At 39.5% G+C, this 26,411-nt stretch overlaps 2 protein-coding genes across 4 annotated transcripts; one reads left to right on the forward strand and one right to left on the reverse strand.

Moving 5' to 3' along the window:
- The first annotated feature begins 250 nt into the window (after nucleotides 1-250).
- On the forward strand, nucleotides 251-7,615 carry LOC118825401 (testicular spindle-associated protein SHCBP1L-like). The gene is made up of 10 exons (XM_036595988.1): nucleotides 251-583; nucleotides 2,130-2,279; nucleotides 2,366-2,580; nucleotides 2,904-2,990; nucleotides 5,244-5,462; nucleotides 5,557-5,662; nucleotides 5,870-6,023; nucleotides 6,260-6,510; nucleotides 6,607-6,726; nucleotides 6,883-7,615. The coding sequence occupies exons 1-10, from the start codon at nucleotides 251-253 to the stop codon at nucleotides 7,138-7,140; spliced, it is 1,893 nt and encodes a 630-aa protein (XP_036451881.1). The 3' UTR covers nucleotides 7,141-7,615.
- Nucleotides 7,378-24,681, reverse strand: dhx9 (DEAH (Asp-Glu-Ala-His) box helicase 9). Of its 3 annotated transcripts, XM_036596408.1 has the most exons (28): nucleotides 24,546-24,681; nucleotides 23,913-24,037; nucleotides 22,727-22,867; nucleotides 22,524-22,632; nucleotides 22,095-22,228; nucleotides 21,652-21,800; nucleotides 20,579-20,625; nucleotides 19,566-19,702; nucleotides 19,388-19,477; nucleotides 19,119-19,274; nucleotides 18,107-18,184; nucleotides 17,677-17,868; nucleotides 16,376-16,517; nucleotides 16,121-16,203; nucleotides 15,178-15,334; nucleotides 14,393-14,490; nucleotides 13,743-13,956; nucleotides 12,580-12,674; nucleotides 11,499-11,572; nucleotides 11,249-11,401; nucleotides 10,962-11,122; nucleotides 10,623-10,734; nucleotides 10,362-10,523; nucleotides 10,037-10,164; nucleotides 9,114-9,343; nucleotides 8,899-9,014; nucleotides 8,586-8,786; nucleotides 7,378-8,299 (listed from the first exon to the last, which is right to left on the reverse strand). In XM_036596408.1, exons 2-28 carry the CDS (start codon nucleotides 24,021-24,023, stop codon nucleotides 7,999-8,001), a joined length of 3,771 nt encoding a protein of 1,256 aa, XP_036452301.1. In that variant the 5' UTR covers nucleotides 24,024-24,037; nucleotides 24,546-24,681; the 3' UTR covers nucleotides 7,378-7,998. The 3 variants fall into 3 exon arrangements, with proteins under 3 accessions (XP_036452301.1, XP_036452303.1, XP_036452302.1); XM_036596410.1 differs by lacking the exons at nucleotides 21,652-21,800; nucleotides 22,095-22,228; nucleotides 22,524-22,632; ... (1 more) ...; nucleotides 23,913-24,037; nucleotides 24,546-24,681 and adding an exon at nucleotides 20,978-21,645; XM_036596409.1 differs by lacking the exons at nucleotides 21,652-21,800; nucleotides 22,095-22,228; nucleotides 22,524-22,632; ... (1 more) ...; nucleotides 23,913-24,037; nucleotides 24,546-24,681 and adding an exon at nucleotides 20,972-21,645.
- Nucleotides 24,682-26,411: the final 1,730 nt, after the last annotated feature.

The raw sequence follows: 26,411 nt of genomic DNA on the forward strand, positions 1-26,411 counted from the left end.
GGTTAATACGATTTTTTTTCACAGCATTAGCGGCAGCTTCTCTCTGATATCTGCTAACGGGCCGATTAGCTCGCTGGCTAACTAGCTAACACAAATAACCACCATGAGCGGGAACTGGTTCCACGCGCAAGAGAGACACGTCACCGCTGGCGCGCGAGAGTAACGGTCGTTATTTTGAAATCGCTAAAAGTAGCTTAGCATTTTAACGTAGCTAAACTAACTAACGAGCTAAAATATCTAGAAACAAAACATGGCAACGTGGTGTGCAAACGACTCCTCTGAAGACGGCGATGTAGTCCAGGAGACAGAATACGACGAAAGCGAAAAAGACACATCAGGTAGCGTTAATTTAGGCGAAAAAGCAGTAAACGATCCTCCAGAGGAAACCTGCAGCTCCCACAAGACGGCAGACGAGAAAAGGGAGAATTTTAACGGCAAGAAACTCCTAAATCCCGATGGAGAGCAGCCAGATGATTCTACCAAAGAGGCTCAAATGTTACCACAGATTTATATCCCCACAAAGCCGCTCACATATGAAGACAGAGTCGCCCTCTTCTGCGATCAGATACTCGGGACCTGCACGGTAAGTTATGCTTTCAGCACGATAGCTAGATAGTTAGGTTAGGTTAGCTAATGTTCGCTGGAGTCATGACACAACTGACGTCTAGCTAACGGTTAACTTAACCCATTAACTTTTTTAAATCAAATCTTATGGATAAAAGTGAATGTTAAACGTTATTTTATCATCATATCATTTTAGATACATTTTGGTCAAATAGGAATAGAAAAGAAATATTTGAGCTGGCTAAATCAGATCTCTGCTCAGTCTCATGTAGGTTACAATTACCTAGCTTACATGGTGAAGTCCTGTTTGAAATCAGAACAAGATTTAGGTAATTTTCTGCTTTTTCTGAAATCTGGCACCTGAGAAATAACCCTCACATTTTCTAACTTTGATCAAAGTATTGTCACACATAGCTATGTATTAACTCTTTTGTGTCTGATTCATCTCACCCCAATTTAGCTGAATAATATCTCCATAAGAAAAGTGTAAGATCTCGTCATTTTCTTGTATAGATTAATTGTTTATCGCAGTCTCTCAGTGTAGAAGGAGAACTCATGCCTTTCTCATTCAACACCAGAACATATTACAGTGAAACGCTAATGTTAATCTCCTCTTTTTTCTAAGGGGGTTTTAGGAGAAAGAATTTAGAAATCAGGACTGGGTTGCACCAGTTTTGCTAAGTTTATTCTTAAGTTTGGATGTAAAGTCTTTACTAAGTCCTTAGTTAACACTAGTTTCAAACTATCCTTTTACTAAATTAGGTTGCAACACAAATCCGTAAGTCATGTCTTAACTAGTAACAACTAACTAATGCCAAGACGACATGTTCAGAATCAGTCTAAAACTGAATAAAACTAATTATCTATAGCAATTGTCTGTTTATTCTTTAATAATTCTCTGATACAACCAAATACGCAGCTGTTTGAACGCTGTGTGTATTTAGCTTAATGCTTGAAGTTAAATCCAGAGCAATGGTTAGAGTTGTAAGCAAAACCACAGCATATAGCCTTTAGAAGTTTTAGCAACTTAGTTAACCAAAAACATTTTTGTGATTTCAGTGTGTTTTCTGGTGGTTTCGTACACCTGCTTAGAGGGTGGTGTAAATATTCAGTAACTACTAAGCTCAACATTAAAACTAGCTTGTGTGGTGCAACTCGTTTTGTTTTAGTAATGCATAAACCTGAACTTAGTAAACACTTACTTTACAACTAGCCTACGTTTGAACGTATGCATAGCTTGTGCAACCGGCCACAGGGGTCCTTCTTTAATACAATATTGACATCTGCTTTATTTCTTTGGGACAATCTTGAAAAATTATTATTTTTTCCTCTGGGTAGTGATTTTAACAAAACAAGAGAGAATCCCAAACTGACTGTGAATAAAAGTATGATAATCACATGTCTACGTGAAAATTACTTGAATTAAAAATATCAAATGACTACTGAAAATGTTCACACAAGATATAAGTAAACATTTCCATCACTCTAGACCAATTGGAACATGTTCTGCTGTATTTTTTTGTATACTAAATTAAGTGGTTGGTATTATTGTTAAATTCTACCAGGCTGAAGAGGCAGATGAAGCGATTGCCTTTTATGTAACTGAGCAAATCGGTAATAAACGCTCTTGGACAGCAGTATGGAAAACTCCCCCTGACGTCCTGTTGTTGAATTGTGATACTGAGGATGTGCCAAGTGTTGGCGTACTTGTCCAGGTACTGTGAGTTTTACACAAATAGACAACTGGTATTATGACAATAAGTATGGACTATAAGGTACAATATTTTTGTCTCACTCTCAGGTGAATTGTACACCATGTGAAGGAAAAGCGCTGCCACTTCGTGTCACTGTATCTGTGGCAGAACCGCTCTCCTCAAATGTCGCTAATCTACCAAGAGAGTTGGTAGAAGAAGTCTTGAAGGAATATGATTACTCTGTTCCAATCTTAGATGTATACCCTGTCCAGGGGTTAGGCTCTGAAGTGGACAATATCGCTGAGGCCCTGGAACATGCAAGGTAAACGCGTATTATCATAGTCATCAAAAATGTCACTTATTTGTATTCAGCCCTTTAAACCATATAACCATATTCTTAACATGGAATACATAATACAGATGCTCAGTCCTATAAGATCAATGAACATGGAAGTGTTAGGCTATTCAGTTTCATAATCGAGCACGCTGATACCATGTTATAATTCAGATACCAGTAATACTTATAATTGAATTACATTTCGTACTTATACAAATTGTATTCAATTCAAAGCTTGATTTTTTCTGACAAGCAAATATTAAGGTATAACATTTCCTTTGACCAATAGTTCTTTTTTCATGGATTAGGTTTTTCTATGATTTCCTGTGGAGAGATTGGGACGATGAGGAGGAATGTCCAGAATATGCAGGGCAAATTGAGAAACGCTTGCAGCTGTAAGTTACAACATTGACATACTGTTCCCAGTTTACACCTACCTTGTGCCTATACTCCTTGGTCATTTTCTTAGGTGACATATAGGTACACTTTCATGGTTTACAATTACTGACTGTAGCCCATCTGTTGCTGCACAATTTAGCAACCACCCAACTACTCCATCCATCATTGGAAAGAAACCACCATACCCTCAGAGTGCACCTACAAGGTACAGCACTAACAGCATTGCGCAAACATCAGAGACCACCCTTTATTTATTTCTATGATTATTTTTCAGTAAAAATGGCCATTAAGTACAAACTTTTTATTTCAAAGCCTCAACATCTAAAAATAATGTCAGTATTCAGTATTTAGTCTGTCCAACCTTTGCCTTTATTGACAGCCTCCATTCTTTTTGAGAGACTTTCTTTTGGTTTTAATCTGCAGGGATACATCCAAAGTTCAGTCTTTGGTTGAAGTGGGTTACATTTTTAGCTTTTCTCACAATCTAAGTAATTCCAAACACATTCTGTGATGCTGAGGTCTGGGCAGGCCATTGTTTTGAGAACACTCCAGTTTCTTTGATTTTCTCCTTTTTTTGTCTATTTCCTTTTCACAGCCGCACATCCATTCAGAACCATAGTGTTGTCTTCTCACAGTGGAGCACCTGTGAATTTTTAAAAATCTAAAGCATGAGTAGAGCTTGATTTCCTCCTATCTCTCCATCATGAAAGTTTTAAGTGCTGTTTATCTGCTGAGGACAGTTTTGGTGGACTACCAGGTTTTGCACAGTTGTTAGGAGTGACAATTTGTATAATTTTTAAAAGACTTTCATCTTTCTTTTGCAAGTAATTGTCTTTTATCTAACTTTCTTAGAAATATTGCCTGAAAAATGATTAACTTGTACTTAACTGTTTTCATTGGAAATACAAATGAAGGGTGGTTTCTGACTTTTGCACTGTACTGTAAATGTACCTAATAAATAGGCAACTGACTGAGCAAAGTTAACTAAAACAAGTATCCTCAAATGGTAACCATAACCATTGGGACAATGTGGAGGAATGACTAGAATATGCAGGGTGAATTACATTACAGTCCTCAAAAGAATAATAACCCAATTAGGTAATGTATGATGCATGCCAATTAAAATAAATATTAGTTGGCGCAGTATGTCAAATGCTAACAAAACAGAAAGCAGTGATTAGTAAATTCTGTTTGACCTCTATTAAATTGAAAATGGTCAAAAAACAATATTTGATATTTTACCCTGTGAACTTATAAAGTCCTAATTTGATGGCTGCAACATGTTTGTTTAAAAAAGTTGGGAATTGGGAACGTTTACCAAACTTTTTTGAAAGTGTATTTTCTGACAGTCTTATGTTACACAGGGCCAATGCCGTAGTGTTTTAAGCTTAATAAGACACACATTTTCAAAGGGAGACAGTTCTGGACTGCAGGTAGGCCAGTGTAGCACCCACACTCTCTGATGATTTTGCAGCCATGCTGTTGTAACATGCAGAATGTGGTTTGGCGTTGTCATAATGAAATAAGCATGGACGTCCCTGAAAAAGATGGCATCTAGCAGGCAGCATATGTTATTCCAAAATGTGTTCCGTGTTAATGGTGAAATTTACCCACTAATACCCCCACAAGCTGCAGCATTGATCTGCCTCAGGGTGGAGCTGTAGCAAATGGGTTCACCCTGTTGGTCCTTCATAGCCTAGCAACTATAACTATGCCTGGGATACCTCTGAAAACTTTACAGTATGCTATAACTATATCTATTTGTAAATCTGAAAACTTGCCCAAGAGGCTGGTGGAAAGTTTGAATTGTTATTCATTTCTCAAACTGAAGACAAAAGAAGAGATGTTTAAGGGTATTTCACACATTGCTTTGACCAGTCCTTGCTCATTAAGTACTAGGCCTTTCCTCGATTCTTCTTTTATACCCAAGCCTGATTGCATCATCTGTTCAAGATGTTTTTGAACATTTCACATTTTCAGTCTTAAATTTCCCTGTCCTAACTTTTTCGGAACATGTGGCAGGCATCAGTTTTAGAAGAAATATATATTTACGAAAAACTATGAAGGTAATAATGTAAAACATTATATATCTTGTCTGTGTACTGGTTTTGCTCCATTACAGCTCAAAGCAGATTTATAAATCACTGCTTTCTGCTTTTATTAGCACTTTACCTCCTAGCATTTTTTTGAAATTGAGTTAGTACCGTAAATGTGCACCAGATAAATTTTAATTTCATATTTGTGGATAGCTATTATCATATTCAGGATGGAACCATTCCTGGCCCTATAAGCAAGAAATACCATACAACCCTAGAGGAGTACCGAAGCAAACGACTGGAGCTGACAAAGTTTCAGACCAACATCCATGGTCAAGCGACACCAGGGGAGGCGGTGGAGTGCTGGAAGAAGTACTATGAGATGTCAATGTTGTGTGGCCTTCTCAAATTTTGGGAGGATATGAGACTCAGGTATAAAAAGAAGTGGTGCAGAATGAAGATTCTCATAATTATTACGGCATGACAGAATTTAAAATAGTAGATCTTAATCTTGTTTGTTGTACAGGAGTCATGGCCCATTTTATTCAAGGATCTACAAGCACAGAAAGGGACATAGACCAACTGGGAAGAAAGTGACCCACATTGTTGCTCAGATTATGACAACTGATATGGTGCATCACCACTGCCCTTTCAAACAGAAATAACCCATACTTTGTATCTCAGCTGCCATGTAAAATGAGTCTTCTGACATATTACAATTCAGAATACAGATGATCTCCATCATATGTGCAATATCTGTCATGATTATTGTTTAATGAGTGGAATTATGTTTTAATTTCTATATTAATGTGCCTTTTCCCCTCTTTCTTCTCCTATAGATAAAGACTTTCTCCTTAGACACTCTTATACAGCAGCATGACTCTTTAGAGGGAGCATTAGAGTCATGTTTCTCTGGAGACATGGTGGTTATCTTCCCTGGGGAATACCAAGCAGACAGCCTGGCCTCACTCACAGATGACATCCACATTAAGGGTTAGATACTGCCCTCTGAGCCTCATTTTTATCAAATCCATCAATGTGTTATATTTAGAAATAATTACACATTTCTGTCATGTTTCTCAATCCTGCTCCAAGGGATCTACTGCCCCACCTGTATCAACTAGGGAATAGTTTAAACTGTGCAGGACAGTGGGTCCCCAGGAGCAGAATTAAGACAAACTGAATTAGAGGGTCCAAAAGTAATGTTTTAACAAAGGATTCATTAACAGGAGCTGGAGAGAGGCAGGAAGTGGTGATCTTCTCTGAGCCCACCAGTGACAACTTTGTGGCCTCCAAGGGGTCTCAGGTGACTCTCCAGGACCTGACACTGGTTCAGAGGGGCACATGTGATGGCATTGTGGTGGTGGAGTCAGGCCAGATGACTTTGAAGAACTGTGTACTAAAGTGTGAGGGCACTGGTGTGTGTGTGCTGACTGGTGCTTCTCTTTTCATGACCAACTGTGAGGTCACTGGAGCTCAGGTACAGTCTGTTTGAACTTAGTGGTTCAACTCTGTATTTTATGCATTACCCTTCTTCCATGTATGGACAATATGTAAAACATGATTGTTTTTTCAGGGAGCTGGTATAGAGCTTTACCCAGGGAGTGTGGCTGAACTTCACCAGAATGAAATCCACCACTGCAGCAACCAAACCAGTAAAGACCCCAAGAACTCACTGGGTGGCATCAATATGAAGGTAGAATAGATTTTAAGCAGAACAACTGGTCTTAATATTGTGACATTTAAATATATACAACATACAAATGTGACTAAAGGAACTACACAGTAGTGGCACAGAACGACAAAAACAATACACCAATTTTTACTTCTTGTCTCCAATATTCCTTTCTAGGTCCTTCCAGAGCCACAGCTCAGGATGTCTGAGAACTACATCCATGACAACCATGGCTATGGGGTGACAGTACTGGTGCCTGATAATATCCAAGGCAATGTTAATGAAGACCAGGTAACTGCAAGTGGTGACAAGAATGAATCTAGTCAGCTGGCCAAAGCTATTCAAAAACTTAGTCTGAAAACCAGCACCAATAAACTTGAGTCCAACAGCCTGGGTGAAGTGGGCCTGCTGCACAAAATGTGGCTCACCTCATAAAAAGCAATCTTAATTCACAGTTTGAGATGAAAATTAGCAGTTAGATTTGTTGCTGCCAAAGAGCATTTTAATGTTATTTAATTGTCCTTGTCAGTTGAGAGATTGATGAATGTCTTTAAACAAGCAGTTTATAACTTTCATATGATTTGTAGCAATTTATAATAGTCTAAATTCATCTTTTTTGCAGTGAGTTGATTATATCTGAAAACAGATACATAAATTGAGTTCAAACAGCACTTAATAAACACAGTTTAATGAGAACAACTTGTATTTTGTACATCAAATTAAGGAATGTTGTACCAGTTGTATAATATATTTTGCAATCAGTCACACACTACAGTCAATGAAAACATCAGACAAACTCATTTGCTTGCTCAAATGTTGGATGTAAGCATGGCTTGTGTAATAACATGATTTCCATGTGAATATGATGATTTCCATGCATTTGACAATTTAAAGAAAAAGAAAAAAAAAACCCACTACAAAAACAACATCACTAAACTGTTCCTAAGAATTTAGGAGGAGTCCAGAAATGTTTAGTAATGCAATGTCCGTGCACATCAAACATAACTCTTCCTGCACTGGACAAGCTAGCCAAGTCTAAGCCATCTGAAAAGCAACCAAAAGTTGGTGAGTTACTGACTCTAATTTCTGCCAGTTACAAATTTTTACAAGCTTTAAACAAGAGTTGAATGTAAAACATTTCATAGCTACTTTACAGAACAGTTTATGTTTAAATAACAATTTAACAGTATTGCAAACATGTGAACTCTGGAAAAAGGGGGGAAAAAGGTGAACAAAATAAAAAACAAAAAGAACTAAAAACAACTTCTCTGTGGACATGCTCAGATGTCTCCCCTAAAAGCCTCCATATCCACCTCTATTAAATCCTCTACCTCCCCCGTATCCACCGCCACCTCGGTAGCCACCAGATCCTCTATATCCTCCACCTCCATACCCTCCCGACCCTCTGTACCCTCCACGGAATCCACCACCGCCGTATCCACCACCTCCTCTGTATCCTCCACCCCTGCCTCCTCTATATCCTCCTCCATCTCCACCCCTGAACCCTCTATTACCCTGGTACCCTCCACGCCCCCTGAATCCTCCGTCTCCATCCATCCGAGACATCTTTGGCGGCCGTGGACCATCTCCAAAGCTATAAAAGTTAGAAGGATATGAAATAGTTGCAGTATTAGTACTAGATGGAAAGTTTGATGAACTCCAAGTTCATTTTAAAAACAGCTCTGTTTCAAGGTCACTGAATATGATTGGCTATAATCAGTTAAAGATCTTTATTCTGTGGTCCTAAATAAATTCTGAAAACGTTTAGCATGAAAGAAGTGGCCTCAAGGTGACTGTACCAGTAATAATAATAATAATAATAATAAAACATTTTCAAGTGATGTTACCACAAACTGATAGTGTATGAATGTGGTTCTCACCGTTGGTTGTTGGCCATAAGGTTGAGTCCTGCAGAGGAGGGTCTGGATAGGAGCCGTATGACATTGAGGAGGCGCTCGTTGGTGGGATCCATATTCCGAATGTATTCTGGATCTTTGCTCACCTCCACCACAAGTGCTTCCACTGCAGCCCTCAGTGCAGCCACACCCCCAGCTACTTCATGCGGGATCCGCAGTTTGATCCTACGAAGGAACAAAATGTTCTTAATGATTTCCAACTCTGACTTTTAAAGCACCAAAGCTTGTCAGTGGCTCACAAATCTGTGAAAAAGGTAGTCATGTGGTATAGACTTACCAGTCATCAAGCTCAACAGTTTCCCCATCTGAAGTGATTTTCTTTGAGGCAAACAAAATGAGCTGAAGAGGGCTGACCATCGTCATTCCTTTCGCTGAGATGGCTCGAGTCCGAATCTGTAATAAACATAAAGCAGTTGACTTGAATAGCTGCAGCAGAGTTAAACATAATTATTACTTTTACAGCAAGAAAAGGGACCACAACATCAAACCAACCTTTTCCCCAAAGACAAAGAAAGGTGATGGGTATGTCATGTCATGACTACTGAAGGGGCAGTTAACAGAAGACTTGTGGATAAGTGCGTTTCGGCCTTCCGTAGTTAAGATCTTCCTCTTTTCCTTGTGGTAACAGACATTCGGGTAGAACCCAAAGGTCAAGAGGGTGATTACCACGTCAAGGTTATTGTCTGGCCCCACATTGTTGAACATCTGGTTCATCAGGCTCTCTGAACAAAAGAACAAACATTCAGATTGTCCTTAGTGGAAAATTAACTACAATTTCCATCTGTATACAAGGAACAAATGCTCATAAGGGAGAAAATGACACTTGCAAAGCAAACTTATTTTTCCTTCTTTGAAAACACTGACAAGGACTTAATAGAGATGTCAGCCAGTTTTTGGAGCTACCCCACCTGAAGCCTTAATAAAAGTTTGTTGTGATGTAAAGCCAAAAGTTAAGAAAAATTATAGACATTTTTCAATATTTAATGGGATCTTGCAAACAACAAAACTGAAGAGAAAATAAAAGGCAATTATTAGGAAAAATAGAGAACCTGCAGTACCCTGGTTGCATAACCAATATCAATTACTGATACCAATTTTTCATATCTTATCTTGACATTTAACCTGCTCTCTATTTGCTAGTCTAGGAGTCATCTTGTTCCCAGTAAATCAGTGCCTGACTGGTGGCTGCTTGCATAAAAAAATGAAGTATCTACCATATGTTAAATGTTTAAGGGACAAAATTAAAAATGTTTAAATATTTAAATTAAAAGTTTACAACTGTCTAATATTAAAGTGACAACAACAGATTTTTTTCATTCACCACTTAATTTTTAGATTTTATGCAGCTCACAATTAACTTCAGATGTCTTATCCAAGTGACCGTGGGCTTTAAAATGTAGGAAATGTTGACTGACCTTCAGGGAAGCCTGCATTAATGAGGATTTCTTTCAGCTGGACTTTAGCCTCCCAAGTCATCCTCAGAGTTGACATGTGCAAACGCTTATGCTCACAGAATCGGTTTTCTGCATCTTCACCACCCATTCTAAAAGCAACAGATGATGAACAATTATTGCCGTGTGTGTGATATTCTACTCAATTTTTAAAAATTCTGCAGATCAAATGGGCGAATCTTATTTTGCAAACGAGACATACAATTATAACAGCTGTGTAAAAAGATTTTCGTATGGTTCCTAGATGATGCGTCTTTCTAGTGATGTGTGCTAAAGGGGAAATTCTTACCTGACTTCATCCCAGGCCTGAAAAACTGAAAGCAAGGCCACATGGTCAGAGAACCGTGTGCCTGCAAAGTTTCTGTGAACAAAGCCCAGACGTTTGCCCTCGTTGATGAAGGGCTCAGGGAAGCAAGAGGCTGCAGAAATGGTACATACTGCATCTCCCACGCTAAAACAAAAACAATTATGTAAATTCAACCGGTAAGAACTGTGCAGCTAAGAACAAAGTATAAAGTAATTTGTTACAAAACAATATGAAAACAATTACTTTAAGATGCAGCCAATAATCATCATCTTTCCCAGGCGTGGCTCGATGGGGAGTCTGGCCAAGATACGGCCCAGTGGGGTCAGCTCATCGTTACAGTCAAGGGCATCCAGCTCTGGGAAACAAACACAAAAAATAACATTGTTGCTGAGACACTGACGATATCAAATTTGCCAAGTTTAACTGAAAGACTCCATACAGCTGTGAGTCTAATTTAGTGCTATTCCACAAACATAAGCTAAAACTAATCTGTGCAGTAGTCAAACAATACACCCTAATTGTGATGCTGGAATTCAACTTTAAAGGCAGACCCATCCAAAAGAGGCTAGATGTATGCAGTACCTCGAAGGGTGTGTTCAGCTTCAATAACAGCATCCAGAGGAGGCGGCTCGATTGCTTTGGACAGAAAATGTCCAATACCCCCCAGCCTGAGCAGTTTAATACTGAGGGCCACTTCATGCAGTGGTGTGCGGAAGATCTCAGGAGTCATGTGGGTCTCAAGTCTGTACAACAGTCACCAGAGACAAAACTCTCATCACTTAACCAAGTTCTCGAGTGGAAAATCAACGAAAAATTCACGACTTACTAAATGAGGGTAATTTAGTATCTAGTTTTCTGCTTTTGCTTACTTCTCAAAGCGTGCTCTGCTGCAGAGATGGAAGCAGAAACCTGGCCTAACGCGACCAGCTCGTCCCTTCCTCTGCTCCAGGTTGGTCTTGGAGGCCCATACTGTGGCATAGTTGGTCATGTTGTTGTGGGAAGTAAAGAGCTTCACTTTTTGCCTAAGAAATTAGAAGCACAGTACAGTCATTGTGTGCTCAAATAAAGGCATAGGGAGAAAAAAATCTGAAAGTAGTAAAAGGTTTCCGTAAAACTTACTTGCAGGAGTCGATAACATATACCACATCGTTGATGGTAATGCTGGTCTCAGCAATATTTGTGGATAAAATCACCTGTGAAAACATAAATGCCCAAAAAGATAAGCCAGAGAACAAATGAAAGCTGGAGGTTGTTGACTAATCAAAGGTTTCAAAGTATAAAGTTGTATGCCAACTTTCAGCTCAGCAGTGTTCTGGACACACCTCATGGCTTACTCAGCTGTGTTCATTGAGAGAGGTTGACCTTTACTGATAAAGCTGCCACCGAAAACATTCATTTGAGGTCACCAAAAAATGTACTTTAGTTAGCTTTCTGAGATGTCAGTACAGCAAAAGGCAATATTTATTAACTAATTATATAGTGTGCACTAAACAAAGAGTGTAACTCTACATTATATATAGTCTCAATGCCTCACAACACTGAAATGTTTAAGCTACACCCAGAGTGAAAGCTAGCTCAGCGCTGAGTAGGTAAAACAAAAGGGCTACTATAAAGTGAATATTTGTACATTAAACAAAAAACAAAACGTATGGCGCACATGTTTACATACGATGTTGAAATAAGGGTTGTTTAAAAATTTTGACAGTCGAACAGTAAAAATACATTACTTTCCCCATCGGTATTAATAAAACTCGAAATTTGCAATGGAAAAAATAAAAAGGACGCTCTTCTCTGTGTGGCCCCCTTGAAAGAGCCATTTGCTTGCTTTGCTCTCTTTGATTCCTCTTCTTGTGCACTGATTCTCAGCTCTCTCGTGGCCAATTGCCAACGCAAATTAAACATGCTAAAATCAGCCAAAACAGCGCCAGCAAGACCCAACAGTGAAGGACAACTACAGGGGGGATTCACAGGTGGGGTGCACTGACAGTCTGATGGCGTCCAACACCTGACAGTCAGCTTAGTGTGTCAGGGCTCTAATATGTACAAGCAAATTTAAAGTCACTGACAAATGACCACTGTTTATAGGTCTCTGACCCAAATCATCAAGAGAATTGAAGTTGCCATAAGCACTCTTAGCACTCTTCACTGCAAGTCTGAGTTACCTGAGATATTTAAAACAAAAAGTGAGAAATGCACAAACCTTTGTCACTCCCTCAGGCGCAGTCTCAAACACCCTCCTCTGTTCCTCTCTAGGGATCTGAGAGTGGAGAGGCAAGATCCGGTAACGCTGGCTTCCTGAAAGAGAAAGCCGTACAAAATTGTCACTAACAGCACCAGATTACAAATGATGTTACTGCCTAAATCACAAATGATAAAAATATGCGTTCAATTCTCGACAAATAGCAGAAAAATACCAGATTTACATAACAGAATTTGACTGTAAAAACTTAAATAATAATTAGCTGTTAAAATCACTAACACTTTCTACTAAAAGATGCATTTAAATCAGCCAAGACATGTTTGTTGTTGAAATTGTGATTCTTTAGTTTAGCTCTGGAGCAATGAGGCAAATGTTGCTAACAAAAACTAGAATTCAATTTAATAGTCATCCAAAATTTTATGTAATCACACAAAACTGCTCTAAACCTGCTTAAACCGCATCCTGGTCTTCATTAAGATTACATACAGTTGTTTACATGGTTTAGGACACATTATGATGTACTGTGAATAATAAAATTGCACAAAACCTCAGTGTAGCACACATTTTCACAGCAGGCAGACATCTTAAACAGGAGTTTTGCTAAATTCTGACTATCCCAAAGAATCAGACTCCCCTTGCATGCATGCATGCACGCACATCACATAGGCCTATGGACGTTAGATAACATTCACAATTTCTGCAGCTACTATGAAATCAGCTGTACCCAACATTCAGCTACAAATGTTTTGAGCCTGTATTTATGGAAAGATTTGGGTGACTTTTTACTTTTAGTGCTTCTTAGCAACGTTAGCTCCAAAGCTAAAACAAAGAAGCAAAATTTGGAAACGTTTTTGAAGATCGATTACACCTAAGTCAAGTAAATAAGTCAAACCACTCCCTTAAGATAACTATGATTTTCAAATCAGCTCATTCTGCTACGTGGTGTAGAGCAGCGGTTCCCAGCCCAGTCCTCAGTGCCCCATTAGACAGTCTACATTTTTGCTCCAATTCAACAACACACAGGAAAAAGGGGAAAAAGTTGGACCTTCCGGAGATCCTCAGGACCACATTGAGAAATGCCAGTGTAAGGCATAGATTGGCTTTAGAAGTAGCACTAGAATAGAATGGCAAGAGAATATTGCTAAACAAAGAGTGTAACTGACCGAAGTGTGGACTCATCTCCAGGTGTTTTTGCATAGAGTAGATCAGATTCCAACCAGGCAAAAACACAAGCACTGCCCCTGCCACTTGCAAGGTCTCAATATACTTCAGCAGAGCTTCGATGAGTTCAAATGGAGTCTCCTTCTCATTTAATTGGGCCATTGAACGCTTGGTCTCTGGACCGTACTCTGGCCCACACACTAAATTACAGTTCACCTGCAGGAGACAGCACAAGAAGATACAGATAGAGACCATTTCAAGTTCACTGTCTACTGAATGATTAACAAACATAGTTACTATTACAAACTGTTTTATAATAACTTCTTTTTGTAGCAAGGTTAAACTGTAAAGCATCCAGAAAGACAAATCTTATAAAATCTGTAAAACTGTTAAGGTAACTGGTGAGTTAAAACAAATGTAGGACAGATAGCTCATAGCTTCATTTTTGCAAAACAAAATGACCTTTTCTTTATACATTTTATCACAACACATTAAAAGGTGCGCCTTTCAAGGACCCGGCAAGAAATACATTTGAGATGATGCTGCTAACATTTATTAATAGCCTCAAAATGAAAAACTACAGTAGCAGCATTTAACCTGATTTATGATGAGAAAACAACAAAACAATGGCCTAACAGATGTTTTTGCATACCTCCTCCTCACCACCTTCCTCATCCTTGTCTTTTTTCTTCCTGTCCATTGGAGGAGGCACAAACTGCGTCATCTGGATGCAATCCTCCAGGAAGTATTCTGTACAGCACAACAACATTTGAGACTTATTACTTCAGTTCAAAACCCTACTATAGTACTAAGATCAGTAGCAACAGTTGAACAGATCAAATTATGTAAATAGAAATCAAGGGGAAAATGTCCTTTGTGTCTACTGGCTTAACATCTTAACAGAAGCTACATCAATAGAAAATTACATTTACATACATATATATATATATATATATATATATATCAGAAAATCAGAAATCCTACCAAGGATATAAAAACCTACCAAGACCCTGGTCCACTTTATATCCTGAAAGGTTCTTCTTAATAATAACAAACGTAAATCTTAACTCAGGCTGTCCTGCTCACTCTTTGTAATCCAGATACAAACCTTACTTTTAGTATAACTTAATGTAACTTTACCGTCTTTTGCAAAGTAATATTACCCTTTCAGTACGGAATAATAAAATTAAATCTTTCGACATCGCAGGTTCATACGCTTTCAGCAATTGCCACACATAGGCTACACTTGGGTGACCCCAAATATATTAACATAAACCCAAATGCTATGATGAGCCTGGGCATCCATATATTCAAATAACATCCCCATTCCCCAAACACACTCCCCCCCCAGGTTTGTTTCAGACCTGTGTGAAACACTGACCTTTACATTCTACCAGCAAATGAACATGTGATGTGAAAATACCAGTTATTACCCACCCTGCACGGGGTATGTGCGTCCAAAGACTTCAATAACAGGGCAGTTGAAGAAGTATTCTCTGAACATGGTGGTGTCAATGGTGGCAGACATCAGAATGATACGTACATCAGGGAAAGCCTGGACCACATCTCTCAACACCACCATCAGAAAGTCAGTCTGAAGACAATAACACAGTGTTAATTATAGAGACTCTCCATGTGAGTGTCTTCATTTATCACAGAAAGGTACTTCACAGGCTTGCATCTGTAATCTAGTACTGTCAAAATCAATGCTTTAAAACCCCAGGGAACCTAAATTAGTGGTTTCTTTCTAAGTAGGTTAATCTCGCACTTGTGGTTACTAGTAGTGGGCAGAGTAGCCTAAACCCATACTCAAGTGAATGTTTTAATTCTTGGGGGAAATGACTCAAGTAAAAGTACCTTCCCCAAATAACAACTTGAGTGGACATTTTTTTAACTTCTAAATCTACTGTGGAACTTCTCAGTAAACACAGCATCTATCAGGAACCAAACTTTGGTACACTCTATTACACTCTATTCTTCTCTTTTTTGGAAATTTTTAGAAAATGCTAAAGCTTCCAAGTCAGAGGTGTGACCAATCTCAAAGCAGTACAGATGTCACCAACAAAACATAATGAAATTAAAAACAAAAATTAATCAGTAACTAATATACCAGAGAAGAGGTTTTATGGTTTGAAAACGTAACTGCCATTTTTTCCTAGTTTTATGACAAAAATTTTTGTAAAATACAGTGATAGACAAGCGTCTACCTCTAAAAATGGTCAGAAATCCACAAGTGGTATAGAATTCTGGTGGGGTATAAAGAATTGGCAAAAGACGAAGTTTCCAAATACTAAATTAAAACAAATACTCAAGTATTCAAATTATTCAGGCCAGCCTTATTATAAACTGTGAAATAGACAGTAGATATGTTTACACTTACATTAAGGTCTCGTTCATGTATTTCGTCCACGATCACATGGCTTATACCTCGTATACCAGCTTCCAGCTTCCTTAACAGCACACCTTAAGAAGACACAGAGCAGGTTGCAGATCTTGTGCCAATAGCTAGTTTGATTACTTGCAGAAGGCAATCCTGCCTTGAGCATTAGAGATGCTCATGTAAACACAGTCTAAGTGATTTACAGTAACAGTGACCGTTTACAGTGTTGTGAAGCAGTGAGACATTTTAACCTACCGACTGTGCAGAACAGGACGCTGGCATGTGGCCTGGGCAGGATGGACTCGAAGCGCACACTGTAGCCGCAGCTCTTCCCCACCTCCTCACCTCTCTCAAATGCCACTCGCTCAGCCACTGATACAGCACTGATCCGCCGAGGCTACAAAAACCACAAAGCACAGCAGAAGAAATCAGTGTTTTGCACTAAAACATTTTCACAACTTCACGTTAGTCTAAACAAAGTGTTTCCTTTATTGTGCACTTTGTCATGTAGTTCGCTCATCAAGTAATGTTTCTATACCTAAGATAGCACAGTTAGCTGCTATATTAGCTGTTTGGTAAAGTGCTGCTGCACACTGCAATCAACTAAGTGTGCCTGCAGCTTAACTCACTCAGCCACTCTGGGTTTTAGCTTATGATAACAGGATATCATTGGTGTGGGAAATTTTATGGAAAAGCATTCTTGAAAACATTCTTAGGTCTATGTATCATATATGGCCCTAAATCATTTTTTTCTCCTAATAATAATCCCACACAAAAAGAAACTCAGATGAATATGGAGTATAAAATCTTCCCAATTCTTAGGTCTCAATATCTAACCAAAAGCTATTTATTACATTTACAAAACGTTTGCATGTGCCAATTAAGACTGCAACTATAATTTTCAAATGTTCTAGTGAATACTATTCCTAATATTCTGTAAGTTTAAGAAAAGCTCAAATACATGTTTTATTTTGATGGAATGAAAAAATAACTTTAAACATGATTATACTTGCAATTACAATAATTCTTCAATTTCTATCACTAAAAATATAACTTGGTGTTATTAATTTATTTTGCTTTTTAAAGTGACATTATTTAAATATAAGATAATGAAAAACATCACTGATTACTTTCATAGTAAGTAACTTAAAATGGTAATGTAAATCCTGCTTAATCTGGCAACCCTCTTTGCTGACGCTATCTCAACATCACGGGAATAAACAGCGTCTTTTTATAAACAATCTTAAAAATGAAGACCTTTTTGGTCAACTTGTCAGTGAATGTGGTAATGATCAAAGTTTTAAAGTCACTCGTAACCACTTTATAAAGAAGTACGCGCAAAATTCAGCCACACTTGCTGAACGCAAGAACATACACAACGTTTATTTCCTCACAGATGTTTGTGGTTTCATAACAGTGCTAAAAGTATTGTTACTTAAATTAGTTTACCTTTTTCCAAAAATTTGAATTACTGAATATCTGCTGCAGCCCAAATGCATTTAACAAAGGAACTGTTCAATTCAGTCCACTAACATAAACCAGTGTAACTGGCTCACCTGAGTGACAACAATGTTGCATTCTGATGCCCTGCCTCCCTGAATGTAGTAGTCCAGAATGTACTGCGGCACTTGGGTAGTCTTGCCACAACCAGTGGCCCCACGGATAATCACCACTGGATTCCTGTGGACTGCATTCATGATCTCTTCCTCAAACTTCTTTACTGGTAGCTGCTCGCGCTCATGTATCATCTGTCGCAGAGCCAGAAAACAGGAACTCAGCACATCCCAATTGGACAGCACTCAAAAAGGACCTTCATGTTTTTGCACTTATGACCTCAGCAACAAACACAGAGATCTGCTGGTACTATGAATATTTTGGACACAGATATTTAAGAAACTATCAGCTTTCAGAACTGTACAATCAAAATCAAAGGCTGACAACATCATTAACTGAGAGATGAGATGTCCATGTGGATCTTTATCTTACGGTCTGCAGGTCCTTGTCATGCTCCAGCTGATAGTTGAGCTCCTGCTGCAGGTCTGAGCTGATCTGCTCCGGGGTGCACTGCCAGGGAGTTCAAAAGAAGTGTGAAAAAAATTGCTCTTTGTTGCTGCACAAGCGTACTGAACACACTTATTTCAGATACAACTTGGGCTTCATACTTTAATCATGGTAACCAGTGCCAAACAGACGCACTTTGCAGCTAAGTCCTATGTGAGAAGGGTATTCTATACACAATTACTGCAGACGAATGTAACTCAGTCTAAGACTAATTAGGGCTGCACCGTTCTTGATTAAATGGAAATCACATTCTTTTGGTTTAGAATTTAGATCACAATTCTCACTCATGACTCTTTAACATATACCAGTTTCATAAAGAACAGCATATAAATTTACTAAATTATTACAAAACATGCAATGAGTATACTAACTCAGTTATTACCACCATAAAGACAAAAAAAAACTGCTTAATAAAATATCGTTTGAGTAAATAAAATAAACAAAATAATTCTGAAAGCACTGCTAAAACAGACTAAACAGAAACCAACTGCTTTCCCCATAAATTAACTGAAACCTATAGAGAGTCTTACATAAGGAAGCACACGGAGTATGTTTGCAAACATGTGTATGTGTGTACATACACGTGTGCTGTATGCAAAAATTTCAACAACCCCAGACAAATGATGTGTATTGTTGATTTTCTAAGTGAACAAAAATGTTAACACACCCTCTATAGGGAACAAACTTAAAAACAGTGTTATTCAGCCAAGTTAGTGCAGTTTCTAAGCAATAGCTTCATTTAACATATTGGAAATAAATAAAACTAAGATGTGCCATAACTTTTGCACGGGCCACATTGATTTTTTTTTTTTCATTCATCAGCCCCCTCTACTTCATGCATCCAGGGAAAGGGACCACCATGGGACCATAGAGGACTATAGTGTGTTTTGAGTTGGTATGAGAGTGTCAAGCATAGTAGTATTGTGTTGAATCTTACAAAAGCCAGTGGACCCTCATCAATATTACTGCTGGTCCAAGGGTTCCAGTTGACTTGAGGGGGAGACCAGGGCACCACACCTGCCAAGCTCTGTCTCTGAGAAGGTTCAAAATGGGCCATTTTCCCCTGAACAAGGGACACCGGACCGCTAGGATCCTGTGACAGTGAGGACAGAGACATAGGCATTTTAATGCAATTTGACAGTGAAGACCAAACCTGAGACCTTTATGAAATTTGTTTGAGATAAAGAATTGAACCAAAGCACTTACAGGTGGAGGAATGTGGACGCCAAGCTCATGGATGATGCTCTGTAGTTGTTGCTTCAGATCTTCACTAACATTCACATCGTACGCTTCCACCTAGCATTTCAGTGAGAGGGAGAGGACAGCATTAACAAATATTAAAGACTATAAATACACTGTTTCTATTTCACACCAGCAAACTCACAGTCTCTCCTTCTTTCTTCTTTGTCTGCCCTGTAAAAGCCTCGATGACGCCCAGATGGTACAGCTGTCGAACCAGGGAGAGAGCACATGACTGTGCTGCCAGCTTCTTATTGGAGCCATGTTCACGAGCGAAGATTTCTGCGCATTTTTGAGTGGGCATTAGCAAAGACGTTAGCTGGCAAAGTACCAAAACAGCTCAACTGCCACTTTATTAAGTGAATTAGATACAGTGTATGTGCACTATTGTTCATTTTATCAGGTGCATTTAGCATACAGGTGCATTTTGTAGCTCTCCAGTAACAGACTGCGGTCACTGCGGTTCTCTGCATAATTTGTTAGCCACCCTTCAACCTATTTATCAATTTGTATGGACTCGCATAGGACCACCAGTGAGCAGGTATTATTTGAGTGGTGGATCATTTTTAGCACTGCAGTGACATTGAAATGGTAGCGGTATGTTAGTGGGTATGTAGTCCACAGCAGTGGTCCACAACCCTGGTCCTCAAGTAACCTCAGCTCTGCACATTTTAGTGTGTTCTCAGCTCTCCACACACCTGATCCAACAATCAGCTCTTTAAAAAGCACTTCTTGAGTTGAAGTGGATGTGTTAGAGCAAAAAACACTAAAATGTGGAGGACAGGGGGTTCTTCAAGACCAGGAACCTGTGAACTACAGGGTAACTGACAAACTGCAGCAACAGATGAGCAATCGTCTCTAACTTTATATCCAACACCACAACACCCACTATCAAGTCAATGTCACTGCAGAAACCACCCAAATAATTCTTGCCACGTGATGGTCCTGCGAGGGTTCTGATCACCGTCAAACAGGAAAAAAGAAAGGGAAAAAATTATGCAGAGAAACAGACTGAGTGCATCTCTATGGTTAGTGGACCTAATAAAACTGACAATAGGTCTGGATGTGGTATCGTGTACCAAATGAAGTGGCCAGTGAGTGTATATTGCTTTTAAATCAAACTGCAAGGAACAAACAGAATGATAGAAAGATACTTGCTTCGTCCTAGCTGTCTTACAAAGATAGTCATTTCAGCAATGAAGCTCCTAAAAATCAAGACAGATTTCAAAGTCAAGACACATGAATTAAAAAAAAACTACAGGATGAAACACTATGAGGTTTAACATAAAGCAGCATTAAATAATTAAGATGTCTAAAAAGTCTACACTACTTATTCTTGTAGCAATTTTTGTCAGCATAATACTAAATAGAATATTTTCTGAAAACAACTGTCTGTCTAACTTCAACATAGATATATTAGAAAATCTACCAGCAATCTCTAGTGTAAACAGATTCTCTCCATGATAAGTACATCACTTCAATATGTTTCTAAAACTAAGCACAAAACCAACAGGACAACACATACACACACAGTTGTATCAAAGAACTGACCTCTACCTTCCACCGCCTATCAAATGAGCGCCATTTCATGAATAAGAGTGTCCACATGTGACTACTCCATCTTGAGCAGGTATGTTTTTCTGCCAGACTTCCAACCATGAACCAGAACACTTCCATCTCAGCCGCGGAGGCCTCCATTCCTGACGGAGGAGCGACACCAGAAATCATAACCATACATTACTGCACCCCCACACACTCCAGCACTCGTCCAATCACAGACTCCACCATGTGGCACCTTAGTGCGGCCTAAGAAATGCCACATGTTTGTCATATGTAAGGATGTGATTTCTGGTATCAGCAATTTCCTCCTAGCTTATTTTATTTTTCAGCTCTGCCAAAGTCAAGCGAAGACCACAAGACAACAGATTACATTTTTTCAATCAGATTACTGAAACTAAGCTGGGCAAAAGTCCAAATCTGAGTGTACCTGGAAAAGTAGTACAGCAATCGTGTTAGAGAAGCTGTTTGAAATACGTTCACCGAGATCTCCTTGGGGTTAAATGCACACCAAGAAGTTCTCTCATACCATCAAAGTCCAGCAGAAAAACATACACTCAAAAGCCTGACATGCACCCACAATCCCTTTTTGTTGAGCCTATGCTACAAATTCTTACTAATTTAACTTAATTTTGTTCCATGGTATTAGTCCACCCCCCCGCCAGTGTCCAAACCTGTTGTGGTCAGGCCCCACTTGGCTGTATTTGTAATCTGTTTGGATTTTCTCCTTTTGAAAAAACTGGTTCAGTCGAGCCTTGGCATTTTCCAGCGTCCAGTTGCCATGGAGGCCAGCGTTTAAATCTACCTCCTCTGACTCCAAAGTCTGGAGGAAAAATGGAAATTCACATGCTGTTAGTAAGTAAAGGCGTGTAGTTCTGGTTTAGCACTGTGCAACAGTAATTGGAAACTACTAGAAACTAACAATAGTATACAACAATTCATACTATTATGGTAAAATATAGCACAGTCTTTTCTTACTACTAGAGAGTTTATCATCTTACAGCTAAAACAGTTCACTTTACTGGATGTGTACATCAACAACTCATACAGTAATAGAATTATCTGCTTTGCCTGCTTTTTCATTTCACTGAATACATGTATTTGTATGAAACCGTACAGCTTTTGCATCCTGTTCCTCTCTCCTTGAATAGTAGTCCTGCAGGTTAGCCCCTCGCTCCCACTGAGAATTGCCGAAACCCGAATAGCCTAGTCCAGTCACTCCGGGAACTGGAGCAGAGGCCTTCTCGGGCCCTATGGAGGAAGAGAGATTTGAGCCATGGCTTAAGTCTGCTTATTTCATACCATATTCACATTCATCACACCACACTCCACTACCATCTCAAAAGTAGAAATATCCATCTATAATAGGAAATTTGAATAAACTGAACTGCTAGAAAAATACTGTAAAAAAATATGAATAAGCTTGTAACACATTTAAAAAGTAACATACAATACTTTATCTGTTGGCCTCAAAAAGTTTGAACTTTAGAGGTAAAACACAAAAATGCATATAAAGTGTTGGTAGTAACTGATTTAGTTATCACACCTGGCTCATTCTTCACGACTAAATGTGGAGGTAGAGGACCATTGGCTGGCAGATTTCCAAAGCCACCACCTACTTGCCCACCGCCATCAGGCACATCTGGAACACTGGCCTGGTAACAGAATGATAACGACAGGCAGATGTCATTACTATGCAGAAGAGAGACGGTGTGAGAGTGAATAGTAAAATAAAAGTTTGCCACTCACCCCTAAAGCAGGTACATCAGAAGCACTTATCTCACCCATTCGGACAAGATAATTCACAAAGTCCCTTGCAGCATTGGACTGGGCATCTTTCTTGCTGGTGGAGTTTCCCATTCCAATGTAACTGTAACCATCAACACGGACCTAAGGGGGAAAAAAAACAAAACGCATTTCAAATCTGTGCAGAATTTAGACAAAACCCTTAAGGTATTCAGTGGTGCACTTGTGGTTGGAGCAAAAAGACATCTCAGAATGCACAACACATCAAACCTTGAGGCGAATAGGCTACAACAGCAAAAGACTATGTCAGGCTCCACTTTGTCAGGGAAGAGCAGAAAACTGAGGCTGCAGTGGGCACAGGCTCAACAAAACTGGACAGTTGAAGACTAGAAAAATATAGCCTGGTCTGATGAATCTCAGTTTCTGCTGAGACACACAGATGATAGGATCAGAATTTGGTGCCAACAGCATGAATTCAAGGACCCAATCTGCCCTGTGTCAGCATTCCACATTGGTGGAGGTGGTGTAATGGTGTGGGGAATGTTTTCTTGGTACACTCTGGGCCCGTTAACACCAGTCAATCATCACTTCAATGCCACAGCCTATTTGAGTATTGTTGCTGACCATATAGTCATTCTTGCCGAGTATTGTTGCAGACCCTTCATGGCCACAATTTACCCATCTTCTAAGACTACTTCCAGCAAGATACTGCGCCATGTCATGAAGCAAAGGTTATCTTAAACTGGTTTCATGAACGTGAAAAGGAGTTTAATGTTCTTCAGTGGCCTTCCCAGCCACCAGATCTGAATCCAATAGAACACCTTTGGGATGTGGTACAACAGGAGATTTGCAGCATGAAAATGCACTTAAAAAATCTGCAGGAATTTCATGACGCACTTCAAGTTACAGCTTTGCTCAGTGAGTACGTGTGTCTGTATATGGTGATATATGGCTGACATAGTTGGCATGTCACATACATATATATACGCTTATGTATAACATTTAATTGAAATCCATATGCTGCCATATGTTGGTTTTCCGTGTGGGTTCCAACGGATGACACTGCAATTTAAGCAAAGACCAGGCCAACTTAGCCCGTCCGAGAAGTCAAGCCTAGGAGACACTTATCTAAGATAAGATTGCACTTATCTGTGCAAGATAAGTGAACAGACACAGCATGCCTACTTACCTCACACATAAACTTCTGCCTGTTTTTATTTCCAGCCGCCCTTATGTCATAGTTAGGCGTTAACTTCTTCTTACCGCACCATGCATACAGAAAGTTTTTAATGTCCCCCATTGTTTACAGTCCTCCTAGGAAAAAGCAGAAAGGTACCGAGATCATTAATAAACGAATATAATCTTCACATATGACTTTAATTTACACTCCATTAAACAGCTGGCAGCAATCCAAGTCACCCAGATGAGTCGGCCTGATTTTAGCTGGACACTCAAACAAACACACTGATCGTTAAAGCCAGCCAGGCCAGGTCCTGTTAAACAGCGCAGCTAGCTAGCTATGCTAGGTAAACGTAGCTCAGTTATCTGTGGACACGCAGCTAACTACGTTACCTAGCTAAACACTCACTAACAGACTACAAACTCTAAAAATTAACGTGATGGCATCCTTAAATATAACTCGCATCCATACTAGTTAAGTTACATTACGCCAAGAACGTTATTAAACGCCTTTCGCCTAGCAGACTAGCCGCAGGCTAGCGTCGCAGAGCTAAAGACAAAACACAAACGAGCGAACATTCGAGCGAACTCGAAATAACGGAAATATTCAAAACGCAGGAAAGGACTAGGTCACTTAACTCACCTCGTCTGGGAAACTGACGAAATACAGACCGGATTAATAACACAAATGACCACCTAACGCGCAGACTTCAGCCTCTACGCTGCAGCACAAAACAGAGGAAGCACCGTCGGCAGCAGAAAGTAAAACGGACATGCGCAGTACGGCCAGAGAGCGCTCATGCAGAGCCGGTGTGGCGCCCAATCAGAGCCGGTTTATGAGGAGCCCGGCCGCCTCCTATTCCCCCCATATCAAAAACAGGACTGCTGAACAGCAGAGGGCGCCCGAGAGTGAGTCCTCAATGAATGGGAGTAAATGGAGCTCAACGGCTAAAAACGAACAGTTAAAATAGTTCCTAATCACTTTAGCAGAACGTTTCTTTAATTTTAGAAAGTAGAATGTATTTCACTAAAAAACAAAGAAATCTTACCTGTATATTTCCCTTTTTCTACAGCAAACGGGTTTTGGGCAGCAGGAGGCGGGTTTTACTGCTAGAGCGTGATGATTGATTGGCGAGCGGAGCAGCTCATTGGCTGTTCGCGCTCACTGACGTCATGGACGTGCATGAGGTGCCGTTTTAAACTCTTATAACTCGAGTTTAAAAGCTCTTAAAATTATAAAAGCAGTGTTAAAATGTTTTATGATATTCATTGCTCAGGTAATGATTGTATTCTTTTACATTAGAAATGTTTAAGCATTTATAAACTATGATTTTGCTCAAATGCTCCATATCAACCCTTTAATTTTGGACTCGCTCGGGAGCGCCCTCTAGCGTTTGAGAAACCCGGAAGACATTGCAGAGTGGTAATTCTCATCTCTACAAGTTCTCTGGAATTACCACTCTGCAATGTCTTCCGGTTTTCTCAAACACTAGGGGGCGCTCCCAAGTGAGTCCAAAATGAATGGGTTGATATGGAGCATTTGAGCAAAATTAGAATTCAGAACCATTAACCTGCTGTGTCTGCACACAGAGGAGTTAGACCTCCGCATTTAACCCATCCCTGCAGTGAGACACCCACATACATGCACACTAGTGAACACACACACCAGGGGGCAGTGAGCACACTTGCCCGGAGCAGTGGGCAGCCCTATCCACAGCGCCCGGGGAGCAATTGGGGGTTAGGTACCTTCCTCAAGGGCACTGTCATACTTTATATAGTTAAATCATAGTTTATAAATGCTTAAACATTTCTAATGTAAAAGAATGCAATCATGTCCTGTAAACTGAATAACATAAAACATTTTAACACCGCTGTTATATTTTAAAGAGCTTTTAAACTCGAGATATAGGAGTTTAAAACGGCACCTCATGTACGTCCATGACGTCAGTGAGCGCGAACAGCCAATGAGCTGCTCCGCTCGCCTATCAATCATCACGCTCTAGCAGTAAAGCCCGCCTCCTGCTGCCCAAAACCCGTTTGCTGTAGAAAAAGGGAAACATACAGGTAAGATTTCTTTGTTTTTTTAGTGAAATACATCCTTCTACTTTCTAAAATTAAAGAAACGTTCTGGGCGAGTGATTAGGAATTATTTTAACTTTTCGTTTTTAGCCGTTGAGCGCCGTTTACTCCCCTTCATTGAGGACTCACTCGCGGGCGCCCTCTGCTGTTTAGCCGTCCTGATTTTGATATAATGGGGGAATAAGAAGTGGCCAGGTTCCTCATAAACCGGCTCTGGTCTTACTTCTCCTGGTTTCCGGTCACGGTATTAGCAGTGTTATTGGATGAATCATACATACCACAGCCGTCAGTCAACAACTCTGGGAGGAGTCTCTAAAGGCATGTGTAGATTTATGTGCCTGACGCTTTGTAAACTTTAATATATTCGTAAACAAACGAGAAAAGTTAGCACACAACTGAATTAAATCAGTGACATGTTTTACAGTTAACT

The sequence above is a fragment of the Colossoma macropomum genome, unplaced genomic scaffold, assembly GCF_904425465.1.
Source record: "Colossoma macropomum unplaced genomic scaffold, Colossoma_macropomum, whole genome shotgun sequence".
In the NCBI taxonomy this organism is placed as follows: Eukaryota; Metazoa; Chordata; class Actinopteri; order Characiformes; family Serrasalmidae; genus Colossoma; species Colossoma macropomum.

Bases quoted from the DNA above. Each gene is read 5' to 3' on its own strand.
- LOC118825401 (XM_036595988.1), top strand. From the start codon at position 251: ATGGCAACGTGGTGTGCAAACGACTCCTCTGAAGACGGCGATGTAGTC. The intron at 2,581-2,903 runs GTAAACGCGTAT...TTCATGGATTAG, and splicing joins GAGGCCCTGGAACATGCAAG to GTTTTTCTATGATTTCCTGT. The intron at 5,663-5,869 runs GTGCATCACCAC...CTTCTCCTATAG, and splicing joins AGATTATGACAACTGATATG to ATAAAGACTTTCTCCTTAGA.
- dhx9 (XM_036596408.1), bottom strand. From the start codon at position 24,023: ATGGGGGACATTAAAAACTTTCTGTATGCATGGTGCGGTAAGAAGAAG. The intron at 20,626-21,651 runs GTTTGGACACTG...CTTGATTTTTAG, and splicing joins GTGGGGCCTGACCACAACAG to GAGCTTCATTGCTGAAATGA. The intron at 18,185-19,118 runs GTAAGATTCAAC...ACTCCCTGGCAG, and splicing joins ATGAGGGTCCACTGGCTTTT to TGCACCCCGGAGCAGATCAG.